Here is a 23,948-nt window from a genome sequence, read left to right on the forward strand (position 1 = left end):
CTGGTATATTATCAATGCTGAGTCTCCGTACACCTCTAATGTCTTAATTTTTCGTTCTATGGTTGCCCTTATACCCATGATGCAAGCTTCATACTCAGCCATGTTATTAGTACAATCAAAGTCTAAGTTACTAGTGAAAGGATGATAATCTCCATTCGGAGACACCAGGACTGCCCCAATCCCATTGCCTAATGCATTCGATGCTCCGTCAAAGTTTAATCTCCAAGAATGATTCTCTTGGGGATCTTCTTCAGCATTCGCCACATACATCAAATCTTCATTTGGGAAATCAAAGTCTAGAGGCTCATATTCTTCCAGAGCCCTACTAGCCAAGAAATCTGCTATCGTACTTCCCTTGACGGCCTTCTAACTTACGTATACGATATTAAACTCAGAGAGCAAGATTTTCCATCTAGCCATTCTTCCATTCAATGCTGTTGACTCCATCATATACTTCAAAGGATCTAATTTTGAAATTACCCAAGTCGTATGATAGAGTAAGTATTGCCTCAACCTTTTGGTCGTCTAAATCAAGGCACAACACAATTTTTCAATAGGCGAATATCTCATCTCACAATCAGTGAATTTCTTACTGAGATAGTAAATCACCTTTTCCTTCTTTCCAGTCGCATCATGTTGACCCAGCACGCATCCCATGGAGTTGTTGAACACCGTTAAATACAAAATCAAGGGTCTATCTGGGCTGGGTGGTGACAAAATTAGGGTATTGGATAAGTATTGCTTTATCTTTTCAAAGGTTTTCTGACATTCTTCACTCCAGACGTCAGGATTATGTTTCTTCAAAAGGCGAAATATGGGATCACATTTCTCGGTCAACTGTGAAATGAACCGAGCAATGTAATTCAGTCTTCCTAAGAAACCTCAAACTTCTTTCTGGGTACGTGGTGGCGATAGATCTCATATTGCCTTGACCTTGTCTGGATCAATCTCAATTCCTTTTTCACTAACTATAAAGCCCAACAATTTTCCTGACCTGGCTCCGAAAGTGCGCTTTGTCGAATTAAGCTTGAGCTGAAACTTCCTTAATCTTAAGAATAATTTTTTCAGGACCTGCACATGTTCCTCCTCTGTTCTGGATTTGGCAATCATATAATCAACATACACCTCAATTTCTTTATGCATCATGTCATGGAACAAGGCTACCATGGCTCTCTGATATGTTGCTCCCGCGTTCTTTAATCCGAATGGCATCACCTTATAGCAGAACGTTCCCCATAAAGTAATGAACGTAGTCTTTCCCATATCTTCCGGGTGCATCTTTATCTGATTGTATCCTGATAACCCATCCATAAAAGAAAACAGCAAAAATCCCGCCGTATTATCCACCAGCGTATCAATATGTGGCAATGGGAAATTGTCCTTTGGACTTGCCTCGTTCAAATCCCTGTAATCCACGCACATTCGTACTTTTCCATCTTTTTTAAGGACTGGGACGATATTGGCTACCCACTCAGAATATTTGACCTCCTGTAAAAAACCAGCATCAAACTGTTTCTTAACCTCTTCTTTTATTTTGAGCACGATATCAGGCCTCATTCTTCTGAGCTTCTGTTGAACTGGTTTGCAATCTTCTTTTATGGGTAGGCAATGAACTACAATATCAGCACTCAATCCAGGCATATCCTGGTATGACCATGCGAAGACATCTTTGAATTCATAGAGTAATTCAATGAGGTCTCGTCTTGTCTTTGCGAGAATTTCAATTCCAATTTTCACCTCCTTCCCTTTTTCCAAGCTCACAACTTCTATTGACTCTTTGTGAGGTAGGATTTGTTTTTCCTCTTGTTCCACCATCCTCAACAAGTCTAAAGATAAATCGCCTTCTTCATCACCTTCAAAGTCACGCGATCCCTCTAAACACGCGTTTCGTTCAAAAGGGCACTCTGAGCTCGTAGCAGTGTCATTCATGTCATTGATACACAGAGACCTATTATTGTTACAAAATAATGTATGAATTTATGTACAATTATTTATGTAATGAAAGAATATATTTAGGCGTATGGGAAGAATGAAAGAATATTTACTCGAAACAATTGCAAAGATGTATTTTATTAAAATAATGATTTTTAAACATAAGCCTATTTCACAAAAGAATTCTTGTTATTTCTAGGCTAAAACAACAAGTTTGTTCTGAATATTACTCTGAAACAGTTCTAAAGACTTTAGGTATTTCTTCCGCAGTCCAATTTTCTAGAACACTCCCAGGCTCATAAGGACGAATGTCTAACAAATTTCTCTCTTCATTCTCATGCTCATAAATGGTATTAATATGCATATTTCCCAACGTCTCCTCGATGCTTTCCTCAACTGATTTCCTACTCTCCTGATGAATAACTCCTCCAGATATGAAAGTTTTAGATATGTGGGGAATTATCATTGGCTCCTACTTAGCTTCCTCCCCATTTAAACGCGTCCTTCTTCTTTCCTGCCTTCTCTCTATCTCCTTCCTTTTCTGTCCTCTATCTGGCTTGTATCCTAAGCCAAAGTTATCCTACTTTTCTTTCAGCATCGGAACCTCAGTCTTCCCTTGAAGATATCTCCCTAGCCTTCTTCCGGGTAAAGCTTCTCTTCCCACCAACAACTGTAAACCCATCTCTGTAGTTTTGGATAATTTTGGCACCAAAATTTTGCTCTCTTCAGGAACAAATGCAGCATTTACAAACTCCAAAGATCGAAATGAGCACTCTATTGACTCGTCATTGGTTTCTACGTATGGCGTCTCATTGGATACAGTTGCTATTATATCATCTTCGGCTTTTATTGTCACTAGCCAACCATCTGACACTATCTTCAACATCTGGTGTAATGATGACGGTACTGCCCCTGCCGAATGTATCCATGGCCTTCCTAATAAATAATTATAGGAAGGTTTGATGTCCATCACAATAAAATCTACCTCATAGATTGTTGGGCCAATCAGTAAGGGTATCTTAATTCTTCCCATGACATTCCTTTCTGTACCGTCAAACGCCCTCACTATATTTTGACACATTTTCATGTGCGAACTGTCTATGAGTAGCCCGTTAAGCGTGAATAATGGCAGTACGTTCAAAGCTGATCCATTGTCAATCAATACTCCGGCAAAATATGCCCCTTACATCGTGCAGTAATATGCAAAGCTTTGGTAGATCCCATGCCCCCAGGAAGTATCTCATCATCATTGAAAAATATGAAATTATCAGCACTAATATTATTGACCAATCGATCTAGCTTACTGACAAAAATATCCTTGGACACATAGGTCTCATTTAGCATCTTCATCAACGCGTTTCGATGTACTTCTGAATTCAAGAGTAATGACAGTACAAATATGCAGGCTGATTGTTGATGCAACTGCTCGACGACATTGTACACACTATTCTTTAAAAATTTGAGGAATTCCACAGCTTCTTCCTCCTTCACTGGCTCAGCTATTTTCCCTTTTTGTTCCCCTATTATGGCCTCTTTCATAGATTCTGGATTGGCCCTCACAAACTGGCCCTTTGCAGTCTCTTTTCCTGGGACAGTTATATTGCACTCGTAGCTCCATGGAACCTTCTTGCGTCTTGGTAAGGAAAGGTTGCAGGTTTCTTTATTATGATCTTTGGCATTGCTAGTATTCTCACCTCATCCTTTTTGGGTCGCGAGATAATGACCACAGGCTGCATTACTCTTGGAACCTTCAAAGACTCCGATGTGCAAATACTCCCCTCCTCTTTAACTTCTTCATAAAATTCCATCTCCTTATTATCCATCAGGTCTTGAACCAAGGCTCTGAATTCTGCGCATTCCTGGATTTCATGTCCCTCCTCGTGATGGAACTCACAGTAATTTTCCACTCTTTCGAAGCTTCTCTTTAAACTTGAGACGATCAATCCTCTTCTTACCATATTTTTCCAGACCCACCTCAAAGGAATTTTCACCTCTGATATGTCCTCCTTGATCTTTCTACCCATGCTCCCACCTATCATGTTTACTCCATTATCATTATGATTAGGTAACAGATTCTCTGTACTAGGCGAATCATCCAATTTAACCACACCCATGCTTATAAGCCTTTCTACCAGCTTCTTAAACGTCGTACAATGTTCTATAGAATACCCCACAATTCTCGCGTGATAATCGCACTGTGCGCTCGCATCGTACCACTTGGTGTATAGAGGTTGCAGGGGTTTTAAGTGGTGAGGGGCAACCACATGTGCATTGAATAAATTCTGATATAGCTCCTTATACGACATTGGAATTGGCGTAAATTGAAGCTTTTCTGTGTTTTGTCTTGTGTCAGATCTCTGCTTTGATGATCCCTGCTGGTTAACAGCCGTCTTTGCCGGTTGATTGACTGTAATCGTTTTTGAATATGAACTTGTGTTGTTAACCTCGTTCTCCTTCTTTTTCGAAGCTGACCTTCTGCTACCTTCCCCAGCATCTATTTTTCCGCTTCTGATGGCATTTTCTATCATTTCCCCGTTCATAATTATGTCAGAAAAGCTTTTGGAAGAGCTCCCTAACAGATGCGTAATAAATGAGGCCTTCAATGTATTAACGAAAAGCATCGTCATCTCTCTTTCTAGAAGAGATGGCTGAACTTAGACAGCAACCTCCCTCCATCTCTGTGCGTACTGACTGAAACTTTCACCAGACTTCTTCTCCATGTTCTGCAGAGTAATTCTATCAGGTACCATGTCAGTCACATGGCTGTACTATTTTAAGAATGTCTGTGCTAGATCTCTCCATGAATTAACCTGGGTACGGCTCAGTTGATTGTACCATTTGGATGCAGCCCCTGCGAGGCTATCCTGAAAGCAATGTATCTGTAACTGGTCATTATTAACATATCCAGTCATCCTCCTGCAGAACATAGTAATATGAGCTTTGGAGCTACTAGTTCCGTTGTACTTCTCGAACTCTGGCATTTTGAACTTGTGAGGAAGTACTAAACCTGGAACCAAGCTTAATTCTCTAGCATCAATTCCATGGTAGCTCTCATTATCTTCTATCGCTCTAAGTTTTTCCTCCAGCCATTTATATTTTTCCTTGAGCTGTTTCGGTAATTCATCATTCATTTTCTCGATCATCTCGTCGAAGTCTGGGATAACAGGATTAGCAAAATTGTCTCTAGCTTGAAAGTTTATTGGTGTTTCAATATCGTCTTGAGGCTTAATAGTGATGGAGGATTTGCACGGATATATCCCTGTTTGTTGAGAAGTAAGTCCTGCGGAATAAACAGGTCCCTCGTTGTCTGCAATGTTGGGCACCAAGCCCTTCCCTTTGTCAATTCCCCCAGTTAATAACTGAGTCAACTTAGCCATCATACTCCCCTGAGATTCCATTATTTTATCCATCATCTTTTGTTGAATCTTCTCTAGTTTCTCATTCATTTGCTCTTACATTTCTTTCTGGAACTGTTCTAGCCTTTGGTCCATGTCTCTAGTTTTCGATCGAGTACCATAACGGTGTTCGGTTGATTGGTTGGTTTCCAAATTATCTGAGGAGTGATTTGAATTAATTAGAATCGTTTAATGTTTTTAAATGCATATGAAGTAATGCAATGCATGAATGCAAAAAGACGTCAATTTTGATTCAATTCCATATAAAAAAACCTTACTAGAAAGCAAATTCCTTTACATAAAGCGAATTACAAATAAGACCTTGCCCTAGTAACCAAAATTCTAATCTTCCTAAGTAACAAAGCTAATTCCTGCCCCCGATCCGATTCTAATTCATACTTCACACTCAGCGTGTCAGCCTGTACTGCTAAAGTCTGTATATGATCAGCTACTTCTCGAATCTGGACCACAGCTTCCTCGATAAGATGATCTCTGCTCCTAACTTGACTCTGAAAGTGGTGGAGTTGTTCATTATTACAATTTTCGTTTACTTTCAAGTGCTTGATCTGGATCTCACAATTTTGCAGCACCGTTTCTAGCTCTTCGATTCTTTTCTTCATTTCGTCAATCTTGCTTAAGCTTACTTTTAACTCTATTGTAGAGTTTCGGCTTCAATACTGACAAAGAGATCTTTTCAACACAATCACTCTATCCTTTAATTCGCCATTTTCCTTCTGGCTTTCTGACAAACTCTTTTCTAAAGCCTCATTTCGCCTTTGCATCTCTTGAAATATCTGTTCCTACCTATCGGCCTTGTCTTTTTCTTCTTGGATTTTTACTCGCCACTGTTCTGATGTCTTTCCCAGCCCAGCAGTTCTTATTGACAAACGCAACTTTTTATAATCCGTCTTTAGACTGCCCAGTTCCTCATCAGCCTTATTTTTCTCTTTCTTCAACTTTTCATTCTCAAGCTTCTGAACATCTATGTCCAATCTCAAGTTCGTCTTTTCCACCTCTATTTGCTCTATCCTTTTCTCCAAATCCGCGTTCTTCCTCTCAAAATCTCGTCTTATAATTTCTAATTTCGAAGGGATGACTCGCAAATGCTCTTCTATTGACTGGTTGTCCTCATGATTTAACTTAGGTGTGTTATCATTAATCCTTCTAGCCCACCATCCATAGTACTCAGGAGTTGTCATCGGCTCCACAGCTAACCTCTTTATTCGGCGAGTCTGTTTTCACGCATTGGACATTTCTTGAATCTTCTTTCTATAACCATCATCTTTGTATGAAAATTCACAATCAACTATCCCTTGTGTCGCAGGTATAAACTGCCTTGACCTATATTGCCTTAGCACCAATAATGAGGCATATCCGACAGCTCCCCAAATACCCAATAAAGGTACCCAATCGAAATTACCACACTTATATAGGATCTCATCTGGAAGCAACCAAGGAGCTCTCTACTTAACATCTTCCTCTTGAATATTTTGAAGGATTGCCATGCATTTTTCCTCCGAAATGTCATCCCTCCTCGGCGTAGCAACTATCTCTTTTAGTGGTGAATAATTTTCAGAGAAGACCCGATACGAAACTTTATCCACCTTCCAAAAGTGACTGTGAAACCATACGAGTAGAAGCTGATCACATCCGATAAATCTACCATCACCCGTCCTTCAGCATGCACTCAATGACCTAAAGGTTTCTGCCAAAATTACTGGAATCGGTGAAACCTTCTTATCAAGCCGATCAAATAAATCGGTGACTGCTTCGTCCACATGCCCCAAGACTTTAGGGAAGATAACCAAGCCATATATACTTAAAGCGAAGATATCTAACCTCTTTCTTACGTCTGGGTGAGTGAGAATTGCATCCTTCAAGCTCCTCCAAGGAATGCACTTACTGTCCCCCTTTTGCTTAACTCGTGCAGCGACCTACTGCTCACTCATCCTTGTTATTCCTATCAGCTTCTTTGAAAAGGTTGGCACATTCACCGCTCTCGAGTAGACCCTATCCACTTGAAACTTTGAACATCAGAGTAAAGCCACATACTCCTGTATCGTAGGTACCAAATCGAGATTCCCAAACGTGAAGCAACTGTAAGCAGGATTCCAAAACTGGGCGAGGGCTCGAAACAAATGTTTGTCTACCTTCACATCAAGCAAATAAGGCAAGTCCCTAAAATTGTCGTAAAATAACTGCCTAACATCATTGTTCCTCTGATCCCAAATTTCTTTCAACTCCTGCAAATTGTTTTGAGCCACACTGATGCGAATAAAATCCCATAATTCCGATACATACCCATCGGCCAGGCTATCACCCTTTTCTTGCTGCATTATTTCAGACCAAGTTCGGACAGCCGCATTGTCCTCTACTTTATCAAGAAACCCTTTTTCCATGTTAAGCTTTCTATCTAGCAACCGAATCTGAACTGACGCCTTTTATGATAAAATGAAATGCCATGTCATGCAAACAAAATAAAGCACAAGAGTCAGTATCCAATACAAGCATATAATCAAGGAAGAGTAAAACGTTTATTAGGGCATCTATTAGGGTTTAGTGTAGTTCTACCTAAGGCAAGCTTCTAAGGCTCATTATATGCGGTTTGGCTCTAAAGTAAAGGTACCCAAACCAACAGATTCATTGATCCTCACTCATTATAGGCTCATATAAATCAAGTTCGGTTCAGGGGGACACATTTTCCCTATGACTATACGGAGATGAAAATCTCACGAAGGCATAGGTACCGATGTATCCCGAAAGTGATCCACTATCCTATACGGAGGTGAAAACCTCACGAAGGCATAGCTTCTCACTCCCACTTAAAAGGGTAAAAACGTTCAACTGATGAAATGTAGAATGCAAATAATATTTAAACAAGAAGATAATGAATGCAAAAGGATGTCATGAGTTTTTTTTTTAAATATTTTCTTGACCATAAGACAAAAATTAATCAACTTTGCGGCTCGACTCTCTTATTTAAAAAAATTCCCTAGTGGAGTCGCCAAGCTGTCGAAACCATTTTTTTTAAAGTTTTAGGTTGTCGACTTTAAAAAAATGAAAATTGGGAGTCGCCACCAATCTTTTATTAGGGTGTGATTGGATCACCTAAAAACAGCTTTGGTCTACAAGTTTAGAAAACGGGTTCGGGAGTCAGTTACGTACAAGGAAGGATTAGCACCCTCGTAACGCCCAAAAATTGATACCTAGTTAATTAATTAATGTCTTAATGTCGAAAATTTGAAAATATAATCTTTAAAAAAAACTTAAAACGTTGCGTATTAAGACCATTCTCAATTTAGAGAAGCAAAAATGCCACACCCAATGCGTCAGGGCACATCATTCTAATTTCCTACAAAATGAATTGGGCCAAAATACTAGTGCAATAAAACTTTAAAAGAACATTCACTTATCCAAGATTTAAGAAATCACACCCAATACGTTAGGGCACGATTCCTCTAAAATCCCAAACTCGGAATATTTCCTTTACTTTAAAAGAACATCCACTTATCCAAGATTTAAGAAATCACACCCAATACGTTAGGGCACGATTCCTCTAAAATCTCAAACTCGGAATATTTCCTTTATTATTTTTAGAAAAAAAAGAATCTTTATTTCGAGAAATTAATGCGTCACATCCAATACGTTAGGACACAACGTGTTGAATTCCCAATAATGAACTCTTATTTTTGATTAAAGAAGAATGCTCGAATGTTAGATTTAATGAAGAAAATCGGAACCAAATACGTTAGGGCTCAATTTTCTTGAAAACCCTAAATACAAGCATTATCCCCATTTTGAAAAAGTTTGATTTTAAAGATCGAGTAAAAAAATGTAATGTTATGCTACATTAAATATATATTGCAATAATAAATACTACGATAGCATAGAAATAATGCAAATATATGAACAAATAAATAAAATAATAGCATGTAAAATATCAAATAAATGGGCAAGATAATAATAAAAAATATGTAATCCTAAATTAATAGACAAATGATTGAAATAAACAAAAAAATGTATACATGTACCCATAAAAATATATAAATTTAAAATAATATCAAAATTAATTAAATAAAACATGTGTCTATAAATATACGAAAAATATTAGTTTTTTAAGGTATAAATACCTACAAAAGAAACATATTTATATATATAAATAATAATAATTTTAAAAGAAATATCAGAAATACTGATTTTAAGAAAAATATGGAAAAAAGGACTAAATTGGGTCGCAAGTAAAAAACAGGGGTGAATCCGCAAATAAATAAAGTTTGGAGGACCAAATTGAACTCGCGAATTACATAGAGGGGCTGGAAGGGCAATTTTCTCTTCTCCTCTAAAACGGCGCCGTTCCAAAAGGATTAAATTGGAATTTAAAATAAATTAAAGGTCGAATTTAAAAAAAAAATAAAAAAAAACCTAATTGAAAATATGTTAAAAGGCGGAGGGGCTAAAAGCACAATTTGCCCCTCCGCATACAAACACGCGGACCCTAAAGTGGATCGGGTCGGACTTAGGTCGGGCACCCAAAACGACGATGATTTTGTGCGTCTGGAGGCTTTCCAAAACGACACCGTTTTGGTATCGTATATATGCTTCCCTTCCTCCAAAAAAATCATTTCAGAACATTTTCAAGAAAAAAAAAAGACCTTTTAAAACTCTCTCAACCCCTCTGTCCTCTGGCCATTGGCCGGTCATCGGACGGTTACCGACCACCACACCGGCTGCCGATCTCCGGCGCCGGCACCACCGTCTGCGGTGGCCGGGAAAGGGAAAATCTCCCTTTTAGCCTTCTCAACACCCTTATGCCCGAATCCGGGCTTAAATCTTGCGAAACAATAAAGAAAGAGCCCCTAAAAGCAGAGAAACCTTTCGGCTTCCGGTCGTCAATCCTCGGTGACGACTTCCTCGGCCATCCACAGCGGTTAAGGCTCGAAAACAGGTTTTTTCCTTCCTTTTATATTTATATTATTTATATAAATAATAAAATACATAGATATAATCGGAAAAATAAAATAGAAACGCAAGTATCAACCTTTATTCGCTTATGTCTCCGTTTGTTTTGTAAAAATAGGGCCCTTTTATTGATTTCGAAAAAAATCCGATCTCGTTACAGTGTGTTTATGGCTTTTTATAGCCGAAATAAGAATAAATTCTAATCCAAAATCAAAAGAAAATCTGTTTGATCTGCAAATCTTTGATTTTCTTTCCTTTTGTTGTTTGTTTCCTTGCAGGTGAAGGCGAACGGGAGAGGCGGCTGCGGCGCAAGGCTTACCCCAGATAACCTTAGGGTTTCTGAAACTGCTTTGGGCCTGGGACTAATTTTGGGCCTCTATTTACTTCATTTTGGGCCCTTATGGCCTGTTTGCAATCAGGCTCTGTATTTATTTTATTTATTTGGGGCCGGGTAAAAATTAGGCATTACAGAATATATATATTTTTGTTGAATTATAATAATAAGGTAAAAGTTTCGAACAACAAATACGATTATCGTAACTCGAATTCAAGACACACCTGAAACAATAAACACTCTTAACCATCAGGCCATTATATAAAGTTCAAAGAGAAAAAGAATTTTAATAGCAAGGTTAATATCAAAATTAATTACTATTATAGTTGTACTGTATAACATCTATTACTTTATAATAAAAGAATATATATGCATGGCCGGCTTTGATTTACATTTTGTCTCATTTATAATTATATTCTTCATCTACCTACAATTCTCTCTCTATTTCCTTTTACTGTGTAAATTAATTAATAAATAAAATAAAGCAAATCATATCTACAAATTGTAACCCAAATTAACCTATATTAATTTTTGTAGAGGGTGCTTAACTAGAATTGCAATTACCAATAGATTATTATTTAATTAGTTTTTATTATGGATCACATTTATTCAACTTAATCATGTGAACAAGTCTCAATCATGCTGCTCTTCCATGTTCATTGATCGATTGACCAAATTTTATTTTATTTTGTAATTACCCTCACATGGCATAACATGATTGTATGTATTGTTGCCTAAGCATCATGCCATAGTTTGGATGAGATTACTATTTCTTTGAAAAAAAAAAACCCTCAAACCTTGCTGGTTGTTGAAATCTTATTCATTAAAAACAATTATTCTTGGGCATTTGATATGATATAATAATACCCACTTTTGGATCTGAAACAATGAGAGCCCCGTCCTTGTCTTTCCAACAGAAAGTAAGCAATGGAGAAGAAATGTTATGTTGTTGTCCTTGTTGCTTTCTTCCTCATTGTTTCATGTATGGTAGCTCCAAGCCATGGGAAGAAGCAAACAGAAGCTCTTGGCCATCTTTACGAGATCAAAATGAAGGGAAGTCATGTTCTTAATAAGAGTCCTTTCAAGGCAATTCACCACATAAACAAGAGCAGGATTCATGGACAAGAAGAAATGAAAGAGAAAGATAGAATTCCAAAGTTGCCTGGTCAACCTCATGTCCGATTTTCACAGTACGGTGGGTACGTAACAGTTGATAAAAAAGCAGGTCGTGCACTGTACTATTATTTCGTTGAGGCCCAGCAGTCTAAGGAGTCTTTGCCTCTTCTTCTTTGGCTTAATGGAGGTAGGCTCTGCATTGTCTTTTTATTTTGTTTAAAGCCCCCAATCATCTCTTCTTCAATTAATCTAGTGTTTTGGTTATCAACTTATCCTACATCTTATTTTTATGTCTCCATTAAATCAAATTACCTGCCTTTTTCTTTGTCACTCTCTTTAGTTCCTTGCTATAATGAGGCCACATTCCTTATGTTGGAGCTAATTATTAATAACCATAGGCTACTATTAATTAATCATGGAATGTGAAAATAAAAATAAAAATAAAAATAAAAATTGCATGGTTCCTATTATAAAAGTAATATCTACATCTTCCTGGCCTGTTAACTACCAAGTTTTTCGGAGATGGCCGTGTACTGCAGTACCTGTGGAGGATTTCTCGGCATGCATGTTTTACCAATTGTGGAATTAAATAAAAAGTTGAGTGTTCTAACAACATATCACACGGATCGATGTTGACATGACAACATGTATATATATTATTACCATATGTTGTCTTTTTTTTTCTTTATTATGATAGTACAGTTTTTATGGAACCCCAAGTTGGCAGAATAAGTGATGGCCATGTTCTGATTAAATTATTAGATTTTACTGTTGTTCATCAGCTCTGAAGCACTTTGCTTGTAATTAAAACTAGATTTCAAAACTCTGGCATTTTAGAAAGAAAGAAGAAAAAAAGGTTTCAGTTTGACTTTATTCTATATGAAACAAGAGCAGTTTGATGATTAATATGAATATATTTGTTATATATATTGTGATCAGGGCCCGGGTGTTCATCTCTAGCCTACGGCGCAATGGAAGAGATTGGACCCTTTCGTGTTCATAGCGATGGAAAAACACTTTACAGAAATAGATACTCATGGAACCATGGTATAACCTTTTATTAGCAGTTCAGTTTCAGGCATTAAAAAGAAAAAGAAAAAAGAGTTGATTTTCTTAATAATTGCATGCAGCTGCAAATGTTTTGTTTCTGGAGTCGCCTGCTGGAGTAGGATTTTCATACTCCAACACAACATCTGATTATGATAGAAGTGGTGACAGTAAAACAGTTGTTGATAATTATGTGTTCTTGATAAACTGGTTGGAGAGGTTTCCTGAATACAAAGAAAGGGATTTTTATATCTCTGGTGAAAGCTATGCGGGGCATTATGTTCCTCAACTTGCACATACCATTCTCCTACACAACAAAAAGGCTAACACCACCCTTATAAATCTCAAAGGGATCATAGTATGTCATTGCTTGTCCTTTTCCTTCTCTTTCAATTTTTCTTTTTTTATATTCGAGCCTAATTGTGTTGAACATGAATTTCAGATTGGGAATGCTGTGATCAATGATGAAACTGATGTTAAAGGAATGTATGACTTCTTTAAGAGTCATGCTCTCATTTCAGATGAAACTGCGTACAGGATTTCAAAATACTGTAATCTTGAATCCGAGAATAACATGGACGCGGAGTCCAGTACCGAATGCAATGCAGCCACTGATGAGGTTAACAGGGATACTTATAACATTGATATTTACAATATCTACGCCCCCTTATGCCACGATTCAAGCCTCACAGTCCAGCCCAAGGAGCCTTCTGTAAGTTGACTAAAACAACCCACACAACAGTTGGAATAAGCTTTTGCAGTCTAATTTCTGTCAGTCTCACTAGGTTTTTGAGTAACTATTGTTCATATGTGGCCATGTCGGCCAAGTTCAAAATTTTATTTTTAGACCATTTAGAAGCTTGGGTTAAGGACAAGTCAAAGTTGATAGAAAATGCATCTACATGATCATTCCTGAGCTGCTAGTCCTAAAAGCCCGAGGGGTTCCTTTCTAATTTTAGTGCAGTATTTGCATTTATAAGCTTTTCTACATCTAGCCAACAGGTAGTATAACTGAAATAGTTTTTCGTGGTTGGTCTAGGTGGTGAATTTTGATCCATGCAGCGACAATTACGTATACGCTTATCTAAACAGGGCTGATGTGCAAGAGGCCATCCATGCCAATGTAACAAAACTCGACCATGGTTGGGAACCCTGCAGCAACATCATCACGACATGGGGAGATAGCCCATCAACAGTCATTCCCCTTCTACGGGAGTTACTGGCTAACAGACTGAGAGTGTGGATATTTAGGTAATGATCGATGATCAATTTTCACTAATCAGATACTGACCAGAATGCCGCAATTAACACATTCAATTATAGGCTTATATTACGTATGTCTTTGATTTTGTTGCATGTAATGCAGTGGTGATATAGATGGAAGGATACCAGTAACCTCAACCAAGTACTCTATCCAGAAGATGAATCTTCCAATTAAAACTAAGTGGCATCCTTGGTACCTTGATGGAGAGGTAAAAAAATTTACAATCTTGTGTTTTGCCATAGACCATCTCTAGTTCCTGTTAACGTGAGCTTGATTCCTTTACAAAGTCATTAACATTTGTCTTTGCTGCTATTTATATGGCAGGTTGGAGGGTACACTCAGGTATACAAGGGAGATTTAACACTTGCTACCGTAAGAGGGGCGGGGCACCAAGTGCCAAGCTACCAACCAAAGAGGGCACTTTCACTGATCAAACACTTTCTTGCTGGCACACCTCTTCCAGACACGTCAAGATATATCTGATTTCCTCTCCCCATTTGTCTAGTTTCTTGATTAGGTTTAAGAAAAGTAGTTTCTTTATTATATCCCATTGTTGTTTCCTTCTTAATTATTCAATGAATAGCAATTAGTTTTCGGCTTAACCAAACAACTATTAAAAGCTGGAAATGCTCGTTTTTTAAGGATAAAGTAAAAGGATTTTAAAATTTGGTGATTGCATCAGCTATAATATGCATATACACGTATGTTTGGTCATAAAGTGGTAACAGCTTTCGCCAGGTTACCAAAATTTAGCATTTGCTGATCTATAGGTTGACCTTGCCTGCCTGTTTTCAGTGAAACCCTATGCCTAGGCCTAGATGTATAAGCTCAGGCAATATCTTTTTAAATAAAATGGAATCGAAAATATTGAACACACAGTTTATTGGAAAAAACTAATCAAAAGAGAATAAAAAATTACGGGTAAAAAGAGATTTTACTGTAATAAAGACGAGTACGAAAAAGGAGAAAATTAAATGAAAACCCGAAGCCCAAAAACAAAATCCCTTTCTCTCAATCTAAATATTTCTGTTATGTTAAACCTAAAGTAACTAAGGCCTATTATAAGCTGAAATTCCTTGAAGTGCACATCGCTCAATCTAAATATTTCTGTTATGTTAAACCTAAAGTAACTAAGGCCTATTTATAAGCTGAAATTCTTTGAAGTGCACGTCGTCATGCGTCATTAGGACAAGGGCTTTCTTCTCGTTGCGAAGTCACGGACAACGTTTGGTCGAAAATGCGAAGCATAACTCCACAAATCTAGAAAGAGATGGGAAAGCTACGGATGAACCTTCTGATCTTCAGAAACGATGAACTCCGAGCTTCATGAGCAAGTAAACAGCTGCTTACCTAGAATCTTGCAACTTTCAATTCTCTTTTGTGACTTTCTTTGGTGAGATTACAAATGGGAGATAGAAGCTTCATTTAGAACCTTTTGAGCCTTGGAATTCTCTCTGAAATTATTCCAACCACCATATTTTTCACCTCCCTCGACCACTTTTTTCCATCATCACCACACTTGTTCTTTAAAGTACGGACCAACCTTCTTGATTGTAGATTTAATTCAATCAGCTTCTTAATCTTCCAACCTGCATGCCAAGAGAGAAAGTCCATCATCATTGAAAGGAAAAGCTACAACATCCAACCATTAACCATCAGGAGTTTCTATTTCCAGACAAGGAATGTGAGCTATCATAGGCCAATATGCCCCTTTATCCTTCAAACAACGTTGTTTTAGAAGTTGACAGTCCCTGATACAAAATCTTCCAAGTTCTGCAGGTAAGCCTGCCTTTGGTAACCGTTGAAGCTTAGGACAATCACAGATTTCCAGCTCTTTAATCATGGTCAGATTATGGAGCCCCTCAGACAGAGATTGCAAATTATGAAGGCTTGATATAGATATATACATTAGACTTGTGGGAAGTGGACGCATTTCATCTGGAAAGGAAACCATATCTGGTGCACCAGCAATGGTCAAATCCCTGAGAGAGACTAGATTGTGCAGGTTCCACTCTGAGATGGGCTGCTCAAGATTTTTACAGTTCCAGATCACAAGAGCCAATAGGTTCAAAGGCAAGCCACCTTTTGGAAAGGACAAAAGACAAGGGCACTCACTAATTGTTAGATATTGAAGAGAGGTCAGCCTTAGCATCTGAGAAGGAAGGGACCGGAGACTACTGCACTCACAGACTTCAAATTTTCGGAGGTTGGGAAGTTGCAGGCCCATTTCTGGGAAGCATTTTAGAGCAGGACAGCTTTGTAAGTTTAATTCCGTCAGATGAGTGAGACTGTTTAGGCACTCAGGCATGCTTTCCACGGTCGTGCAATCAATGATACTAATGAACTCAAGCGATGAATTTTTGGGCAGCATCCAATCTGAAAGGGATTCCAAATGAAATATTTTCCATATCTTAAGTATTTTAAGGCTGCTGGGAAATTTGCCTTTTGGAAATGAAATGAGAGAAGGGCAATCAATGATCTCCAAGTTCTCAAGATGAGATATGCTGCTCGAGCTGTTATCAGTCTGCATCAGTCCCTTTGGTAGAGAAATTAGAGCTTGACAGAACCTGATTTTTAAACGTCTAAGTGTGGTAGGTAACCTGCCACTTGGAAAGCATGTGAGAGCGGGACAACTTTCAATCTCCAATTCTTCGAGAGGACAATTATGTATCATAATTGTACTTGGCAGAGACTTTAGACCCCGACAATCTTTGAGCTTAAGATGTTTTAACTTGGGAAGGAAACCTGTCTGGGGAAAGCATGCAAGATTTGGACATGCCTCAATTTGCAAATCCTTAAGAGATGTAAAGACACACTCATTTTCAGCCAATGGCACAAACTGTGAACATCCCTTAATTTTCAGACGCTCAAGAGCAGCAATATTCCACAAAATAGCACCCTTTTTCCATAATGATTTTAATCCAATGCAGTTGGAACTGAAACCTGGAAACTGCACAGCCCCGTTTTGAGGATACTGAAGAATGCTACCCCGCAACTCTTCATTGGAATCTTCCACATTTAACTCATTAAGAGACGGGGAATTCATCGGTGAAGCTTTTAAATTTGGGCAACGCTTAATTACAAGTTTCACAAGAGAAAGAAAACGAGGAGGTAACATTCCACCCAAGTTGGGACAATTCTCTACCACCAGCTCACGGAGACAAGGAAATTCTTCCAAGTCTTCATTAGCTTGAATAGGAGAAGACCAGTATGTCCATTCCAACATATCCTTAAACCGTAGAAATTCCAGTGATGGAAAAGGCTTAATACATGGGGAACCATGTCCATAAAACATAGCATCCACCTTCTGCAATCTACACATTCCAATTATGGACAATTTTTTTAGTGAGGGCAGTCTCCCAAGTGATGGAAGTGATGTGCTCCTTCTGCAGTTATAGAGTTCTAAGAATGCTATGTTAGTCGATGAAGGATCACCTAACCAAGAAGGGAACATTCTACCACCATAGAACCGAATTCTCAGCTTCTCCAGATTTTTATGAGGTAGCAGCCTTTCAAGAACGTGCATTTGACCTTCCTCATTTTGGGAGTTAAGGGACTCATCGCTCCATTGCAAATTCAACTCAGTTAAACCATCCTTGTCCTTGAGATATGCATTGCTAACATCTTGGAAATCTGTAACATTTTCCAACCCCAAAATGGAGAGCTCCCCCCGTAGATGTAACAAGCCCCTCAATTCACTAACAGCAGATCCAATGCCCTTGTCTACAATTAATTTGGACAAAATCTGAAGATTCTTCAAATTTCCAACCTTAAATGGCATCTCCTGTAAATTACTAGTACCGGTAAGATCAAGAACATGAAGTCTCACCAGATTTTGGATAACGGGTGGCAACTTGGTAAGTTCCTCGCACCCTTGCAATTTCAAGGTTTGCAAGTTGAGAAGAAAACCCACAGATTGAGGTAACTGTTTAATTCTACTGCGAGACAAATTCAGGTAGCGCAATTGCTTGAAATCACCAATGGAATGGGGTAGCTCAGTGATGGAATAACCACTCAAGGATAGCACTCTTAAGCATCTCAACCTATGCAGCATATTCTGCAAGACATCACCACTTAAATAGCAACATGCAGCCCAAGTAGGCATACAAGTTGGTAATGCAATCAACGTTCTTAATTTCTTCATTCGACAAAGGACTTCAAATCTTTTTGTGATGTCGTACTGTTCACGAGTGAAGGCTAAATAGCGAAACTTTTCAACAGCTCTGCATAACTCATCACTCTTAAGCATATCCATATCCTCAAAATTAAAGCATATTTCTCTAGAAACAGATTTAGCTAAATCATTTATGAGGTCATGCATCACAAATCGTGTTTGGCTGCTGTTTGACTGCTGGAAAAATGATCGCGAGAGTAACTCATTAAAACATTTCAAACCTAAATCCTCCATTTGTGTCCCTCCTTTAGGTTGTTGTAAGAAACCCTCCGCCACCCACAATTGAACCAGCTCATCCTTGTCAAATTCATAGTCCTTTGGAAATATAGCGCAATAAACAAAGCATCGTTTCAAATGGGAAGGAAGATGAAGATAGCTTAGCCTCAGAGCTGGCATTATGTCAATTTTTTCTTCAGGCAAATCCCATATCTTGCTCATCAATATGTCCTTCCATTCACCCTCATTAACTTTAGTGCGAAGCAGACCTCCCAAGGCGTTAGCTACAAGTGGCAACCCTTTGCATCTCTTCACTATTTGTTCGCCAACCAATCTTAAATTCGGGTATTCATCGAAATTTTTGGCTCCTAAAGCATGAGAAGTTAATATTGAGAGACAATCATCATACGACAGTTCCTTCAAAGCGTATCCCCTGCAGTTAGCTACAACTGCTGCAACTGGTTCATTCCGAGTTGTGACCAGTATTTTACTTCCAGCAGCCCCTGCTGCAAAGGGTCTGCATAGAATATCCCAAAGTTCATAATTCTCATTCCACATGTCATCTAAAATGATCAAAAACGTTCTTCCCAGCAGCTTCTTCTCTAGCTGCTCTTGAAGTGAATTTAAATCCTTTAACTCGCCAATATCAGAACCAATAGCATGAAGCAAGGTCTTTGTCACCCTCAGCAAATCAAATTCCTCAGAGACACAAACCCAAGCTCTCAACTCAAATGAAGTCTTAATTCTCACGTCCTTATAAACTAACTGAGCAAGAGTAGTTTTACCTACTCCTCCCATACCTACAATGGAAACCACACCAATATCACCTTTATTCATCTCTCTGCCATCTATCAACAAGTTTACAATGGCATCTTTATCACTTGTCCTACCATAAACACGAGACTCGTCAACAAGAGAAGTGGTGCAACTCTGAAATACTTTCTCAGACCTCCCTCTACCAATCTCTTCTAAACTGAAATCATTCTTTCGTGCCACTAACTCATCAAACTTTGCAGTAATTTCTTGTATTCGGAACTTCATCTTCCCATCAAACTTAATAGCATTTGGATTGATAGCACGGAAACAAGATGGAAAGAAGTTCCATACCTTAGTGGTGCTTGGTGAAGACAGAGTGTGCTTCATTTGTTTCCGCCGCAAAGCCTCGGTGGCAAGTTCGTCAACAACATCTTCGGCATCAAAGGCAACATCCTGTAAGTCCCCGAGCCAAAGTTTGACAGATCGAGTTGTGATTTGCTTTTCTTCGGCATCCTCAAGCGAGGCGTTCAGTTTAAGCAGCAAATTCTGCCACTTATTCAATTCGGCTACAAGTTGCTCCTCCCGTGAGAATTTATTGAAGTCGGGGGACAACAGAGTTTCACAGAGGGAGCGGAAGCAAGCAGAGAGCAGAGCATCAGCAACACCAGACACAATAATTTCCATCTGAGTGAAACCGAGAAATGGAAGAGGATTATCTTAAGCTTCCTTTGTCTTGAATATCATCATCATCATCATCATCATCATCATCAAGTATCAAGTCATGCACTCTTCAGACAACATCAAGTGATGATCACTAGAGAGTAGGGATGAGATGTGCACTGTGCAGAGTCCAGTTGCCTTTGGCGTCCAACCAAATACTTGGAATAATAAGAAGACAATACCCGTAACACTATTTGCCTTCAGATTCATTCCGGATAAGTACTAGTTAAAACCCCAACCTGAGTTGAAATATGTCAAGGAAAAGGAAATAGAAAACACACTCGGACAGTCCAACAAAAATACTGACATTGATATTATCTTTGTTTATTATTTAACCCATATGTTTTGTAATATTCTTTCATAAAATAAAATAAAAATAGTATAATTAAAAAATGAATAAAAATCATTGTAAAAAATAAAAATTCTTCAAAATAAATGAAAAAAAAAAGAGTAAATAATAATTAGTCCACCACCGACATCATCTTCTTGTTGATGTCTTTTGTTTAAATAATAATTAGTGCACCACCGACATCATCTCCTTAATGTTATTGGTGTCTTTTGTCTATGATATTATGAGCAATTTATTTTATACATACTTTAATAAATTTACGCATTTTAACCTTTTGGTTAAGTCCAAATCACAAGTTGTACCAAAAATAACTAAATTCGTGTATTATTGTTTAAAGATAATATAGTTTTTAACTCTTGAAAATATAATTTTTTTATTTCAAAACTTCGATATCTATACTTTCTTTTTATTTTTTATTTTGATCTTTAGATTGAGACTTGTAACTAGATCTATTTTGATATTTGAATTTGAATTCAATCAAAATTTGATAATATAAAACCGAATCGAGTGAACCAAGAATTGATCAATATAAAAGTCCAAACAAAAAGATTGAACTAATTGTCTTGAAATTTATTTGAAATAGGTAAAAATTGAAAATAAAGACAAAAATCAATAATTGAACAAATTTAGTAAAAAATTATTTTTTTAGATTTTTATGATTTTTAAAACAATTAATTTAATTATTGTTAGTTTGATGATTGAATTAATTAAACTAGTCAAATAAAAAATTAATAGTTTGATTTATTCAACCGGTCTGATTATTAAAACATTAAATGTAACACTTTCAAATTGTACTATATTATCATTTAAAAATTTATTAATTTTTTAAGTTCATAGATCAAAATAAACTTAATTGTTAAATTCAAGTACCAAAATAGACCAATAAAACATACAACTACCAAAGTGAACTTAATTACCAAATTCAAAAGTCAAAATCATATTAACCCTCATTTTAACTTCCATATAAATCTAAATTCATATTCTAGTTCTGAATACCAGTATTTTCCCTCTAATTATGATTTCAAATTTAAGGCTTAAATAAAACTGAGGCGTTATTATTGAGCTTAATTGTAAATCCTGTAATAATAGTGGTTTATATTGCTCCCAGATGAACTTTTGGGATAAAAAGCGCTTTTGAGATAAATACTTTACTAAACAAAATGTTTTTGAACTTTTTAGAAGTACTTTCGGGACAAAATAATGCTTTGCAAAAACACTTTTTTTTACTAAATGCAGAAGCAGAAAATTTTAACTTTTACACAAAAGTGCATTTTGACCCAAAAGTACTTCTGAGAAACAATGCTAAACTGGTCCTAAGATACCACCTTCATTCCCATTTCTCGACCTAGCCTGCTAGCTTCTTGGTTAGCTGAACATGTTGACTTCCCTTTCATTATTATCCTCAATTGAGTTATTATACCCAAGCATTTTAGTTAAATATCCATAGTAACTAGTAGCATATCTATCCATGGAAGCGCAAAAAGATAAACACTATATTTTATCAAAAACACATTTCACAACAGAATTGATCTTCAAACAAAAAGGCTGGTTTAGGTTGCATTACTTGGGGAAAAAATCTCCTCTAATCCAAGCTGAAGGTTCTTGGGTTAGAACTTGGAGCCCTATTTGACAAAGCATCATTGCTATTCCTTCACATTACCAGAAGATTCTGGAGGTGGCTTCACAATACTTAGTTGGCCTCCATCCTTGTTAGCAACGGTGGCTGCTTTTATCTCATTGCAGTGATTTATGAACTTGGTCAACTCCTGCTCTCATCAAGTAAAGAAGAGACTCTGTTACTGTTAGCAAACTCTGTCACTGTTATTCACAGTGCCAAGAAATACACGTATATCCGGTGGAAAGAAAAGAAAATATATCTCTGCATGTAGCTTCATGAATCAATAATTACGATGTGCAATGCCAGTCTTCCATTGGAAAAAAGAAATATAGCTCAAATGACCCCCATATACTCTTTAAATTCTTAAAATCTTCAACTAACACAAATACTCGTAACAAACTCCAGCTTATATTCTATTTAGGCTAAGCTCAGCATAAGTCAAAGACTAAATAACAAACCTACATGTATGCACAGAACCGGACACTCAGTCAAGCAAGCGAGATAAAGAACTACACATGTAGATAGCGAAATTAAAAAGATTTTATGTGATACAGTGGGTAGACCCAGCATCAAAATGAAACAATTATAAGGCCCCATAGATAAGCTGAAGTAAGCAAATAGTTGTCAAAACCTTCCAATTCCAGTGGCCAACAGTTTTGCTACGACGGAACCAAAACACAGTGAACAAGTGAGAGATCAGGGTGAATTCAAGCTCACAGTTTTTCTTTAATACAAGTGAATTTGATCCAGAGTGCCATAGGATTGGTAATTTAACCACAAAATCGTTGCTAATATTTAATAATTGTGACCTGATGCACCTAAAATCAGCAAAACAAAATAAATCTCAGCTAGCAAATTGAACCTCGACGACTAAACAAAAGCACTATAAGCAACTACTAATTCAATCTCAATTAAATTTAATCAAACAGCTCATAAAACTGCAAAACAACAGAAACAAGCAATAGATTCAAAGAAAATGAGCAAGGAAAGAGAGACAATTGAATCTTTACTCGATCAGCGTCCATCTCTTTTGTCATCTTCGATGGTTTGACCACTCTCTTACCTGCAAAGAATCGATTTTTTTTTTTAAAATATATAGAACCGAAACATTTTAAAAACAAAAGCTAAGAGTGTTATATAAGTAAACAAGAAACCTTTGCGAATGTGAGGAACTTTTCCATGGCGATTGGGAGGGATTGTTTTCTGCTTTTTTTGCCCCTTGAACAGATTTCCTTTCTGCGTCATCTTTCTCCCTCTCTACCTCACTTGATTGTTAGGGTTTTGGGTGGACAGCTTGTTTTTTTCTCTTAAGCGGGTGCGTCTTAAGGTTGAGGTTTTGTCATTAGGAGTGGAAAGGCCCATGACCCATTTTATATAGCCTCAAACCACCCCCTTTTGGGCCTAGTGGCTTCTCCTATTTAAAAAGATTATATAAGTTTGGAGCTCATGCTAAAATTTTCCCCATTAACATCCAATTGAAATAATTTTCTAAAAAATTTAAGGGGTTTCTTTTTCAAATTAATTATTTTCCAAGAACATCTGAATATTTTCTAGTAAGTCTTACTAACATTGAGATAAAATCAATCTCGAATTGAAATAACATCGATCTGCGTAAAATTACGGACTAAATGATCAATCTAACAATTCAAAATGTTGATATATTGGTATTGTTTCACTCCACCATGTGATGACAATGCTTAAACTCTTTTGGAGTGAAACCCTCTGTTGGAACCGCGTTACTTGGTTTGCAAGAAGTTGACCTCATTCGCTAGTGATTTCATCTTCAACTACCTCTAATATCAAGCAAGAGATTGCTTATTCTATCTTTCTAACTTGCACTTTTGTATTTGCACTTTTGTCATAGCTATACATTTCTCTTAGATCTTGATTGAGTCTTCCCTTTGCATTATCCATCTCCTTATATTGTGCTAGATTTCTTATGTTGTTTGTGCCTGAAATGAGCTTTCAATTCACTTTAGAACTTCCTAAAATAATATTGATCTATTCTTACCTATGTTCAGGAGACATCATTTGTTAACTCTTTCGTCCCACATATACATGAGAATCA

General features: G+C 37.3%; 4 protein-coding genes across 5 annotated transcripts; 1 reads left to right on the top strand and 3 right to left on the bottom strand.

Moving 5' to 3' along the window:
• Positions 1-3,090: 3,090 nt before the first annotated feature.
• Positions 3,091-5,378, bottom strand: LOC121224538 (uncharacterized). Its single transcript, XM_041107990.1, has 4 exons — positions 4,743-5,378; positions 4,599-4,655; positions 3,627-4,529; positions 3,091-3,555 (listed from the first exon to the last, which is right to left on the bottom strand). The coding sequence occupies exons 1-4, from the start codon at positions 5,376-5,378 to the stop codon at positions 3,091-3,093; spliced, it is 2,061 nt and encodes a 686-aa protein (XP_040963924.1).
• A 6,108-nt stretch (positions 5,379-11,486) lies between these two features.
• Positions 11,487-14,695, top strand: LOC107945599 (serine carboxypeptidase-like 40). Its single transcript, XM_016879659.2, has 7 exons — positions 11,487-11,923; positions 12,676-12,783; positions 12,867-13,141; positions 13,226-13,495; positions 13,823-14,034; positions 14,150-14,255; positions 14,372-14,695. The coding sequence occupies exons 1-7, from the start codon at positions 11,548-11,550 to the stop codon at positions 14,528-14,530; spliced, it is 1,506 nt and encodes a 501-aa protein (XP_016735148.1). The 5' UTR covers positions 11,487-11,547; the 3' UTR covers positions 14,531-14,695.
• A 267-nt stretch (positions 14,696-14,962) lies between these two features.
• Positions 14,963-20,678, bottom strand: LOC107945600 (putative disease resistance RPP13-like protein 1). Of its 2 annotated transcripts, XM_016879661.2 has the most exons (2): positions 16,163-20,678; positions 14,963-15,636 (listed from the first exon to the last, which is right to left on the bottom strand). In XM_016879661.2, the coding sequence occupies exons 1-2, from the start codon at positions 19,875-19,877 to the stop codon at positions 15,473-15,475; spliced, it is 3,879 nt and encodes a 1,292-aa protein (XP_016735150.2). In that variant the 5' UTR covers positions 19,878-20,678; the 3' UTR covers positions 14,963-15,472. The 2 variants fall into 2 exon arrangements, with proteins under 2 accessions (XP_016735150.2, XP_016735149.2); XM_016879660.2 differs by having other exon boundaries at positions 14,963-20,675.
• A 1,055-nt stretch (positions 20,679-21,733) lies between these two features.
• On the bottom strand, positions 21,734-23,271 carry LOC107945601 (uncharacterized). The gene is made up of 3 exons (XM_016879662.2): positions 23,035-23,271; positions 22,891-22,943; positions 21,734-22,028 (listed from the first exon to the last, which is right to left on the bottom strand). The coding sequence occupies exons 1-3, from the start codon at positions 23,123-23,125 to the stop codon at positions 21,906-21,908; spliced, it is 267 nt and encodes an 88-aa protein (XP_016735151.1). The 5' UTR covers positions 23,126-23,271; the 3' UTR covers positions 21,734-21,905.
• Between the last annotated feature and the right edge of the window lie 677 nt (positions 23,272-23,948).

The sequence above is a fragment of the Gossypium hirsutum genome, chromosome D12 (assembly GCF_007990345.1).
Source record: "Gossypium hirsutum isolate 1008001.06 chromosome D12, Gossypium_hirsutum_v2.1, whole genome shotgun sequence".
Lineage (NCBI taxonomy): Eukaryota > Viridiplantae > Streptophyta > Magnoliopsida > Malvales > Malvaceae > Gossypium > Gossypium hirsutum.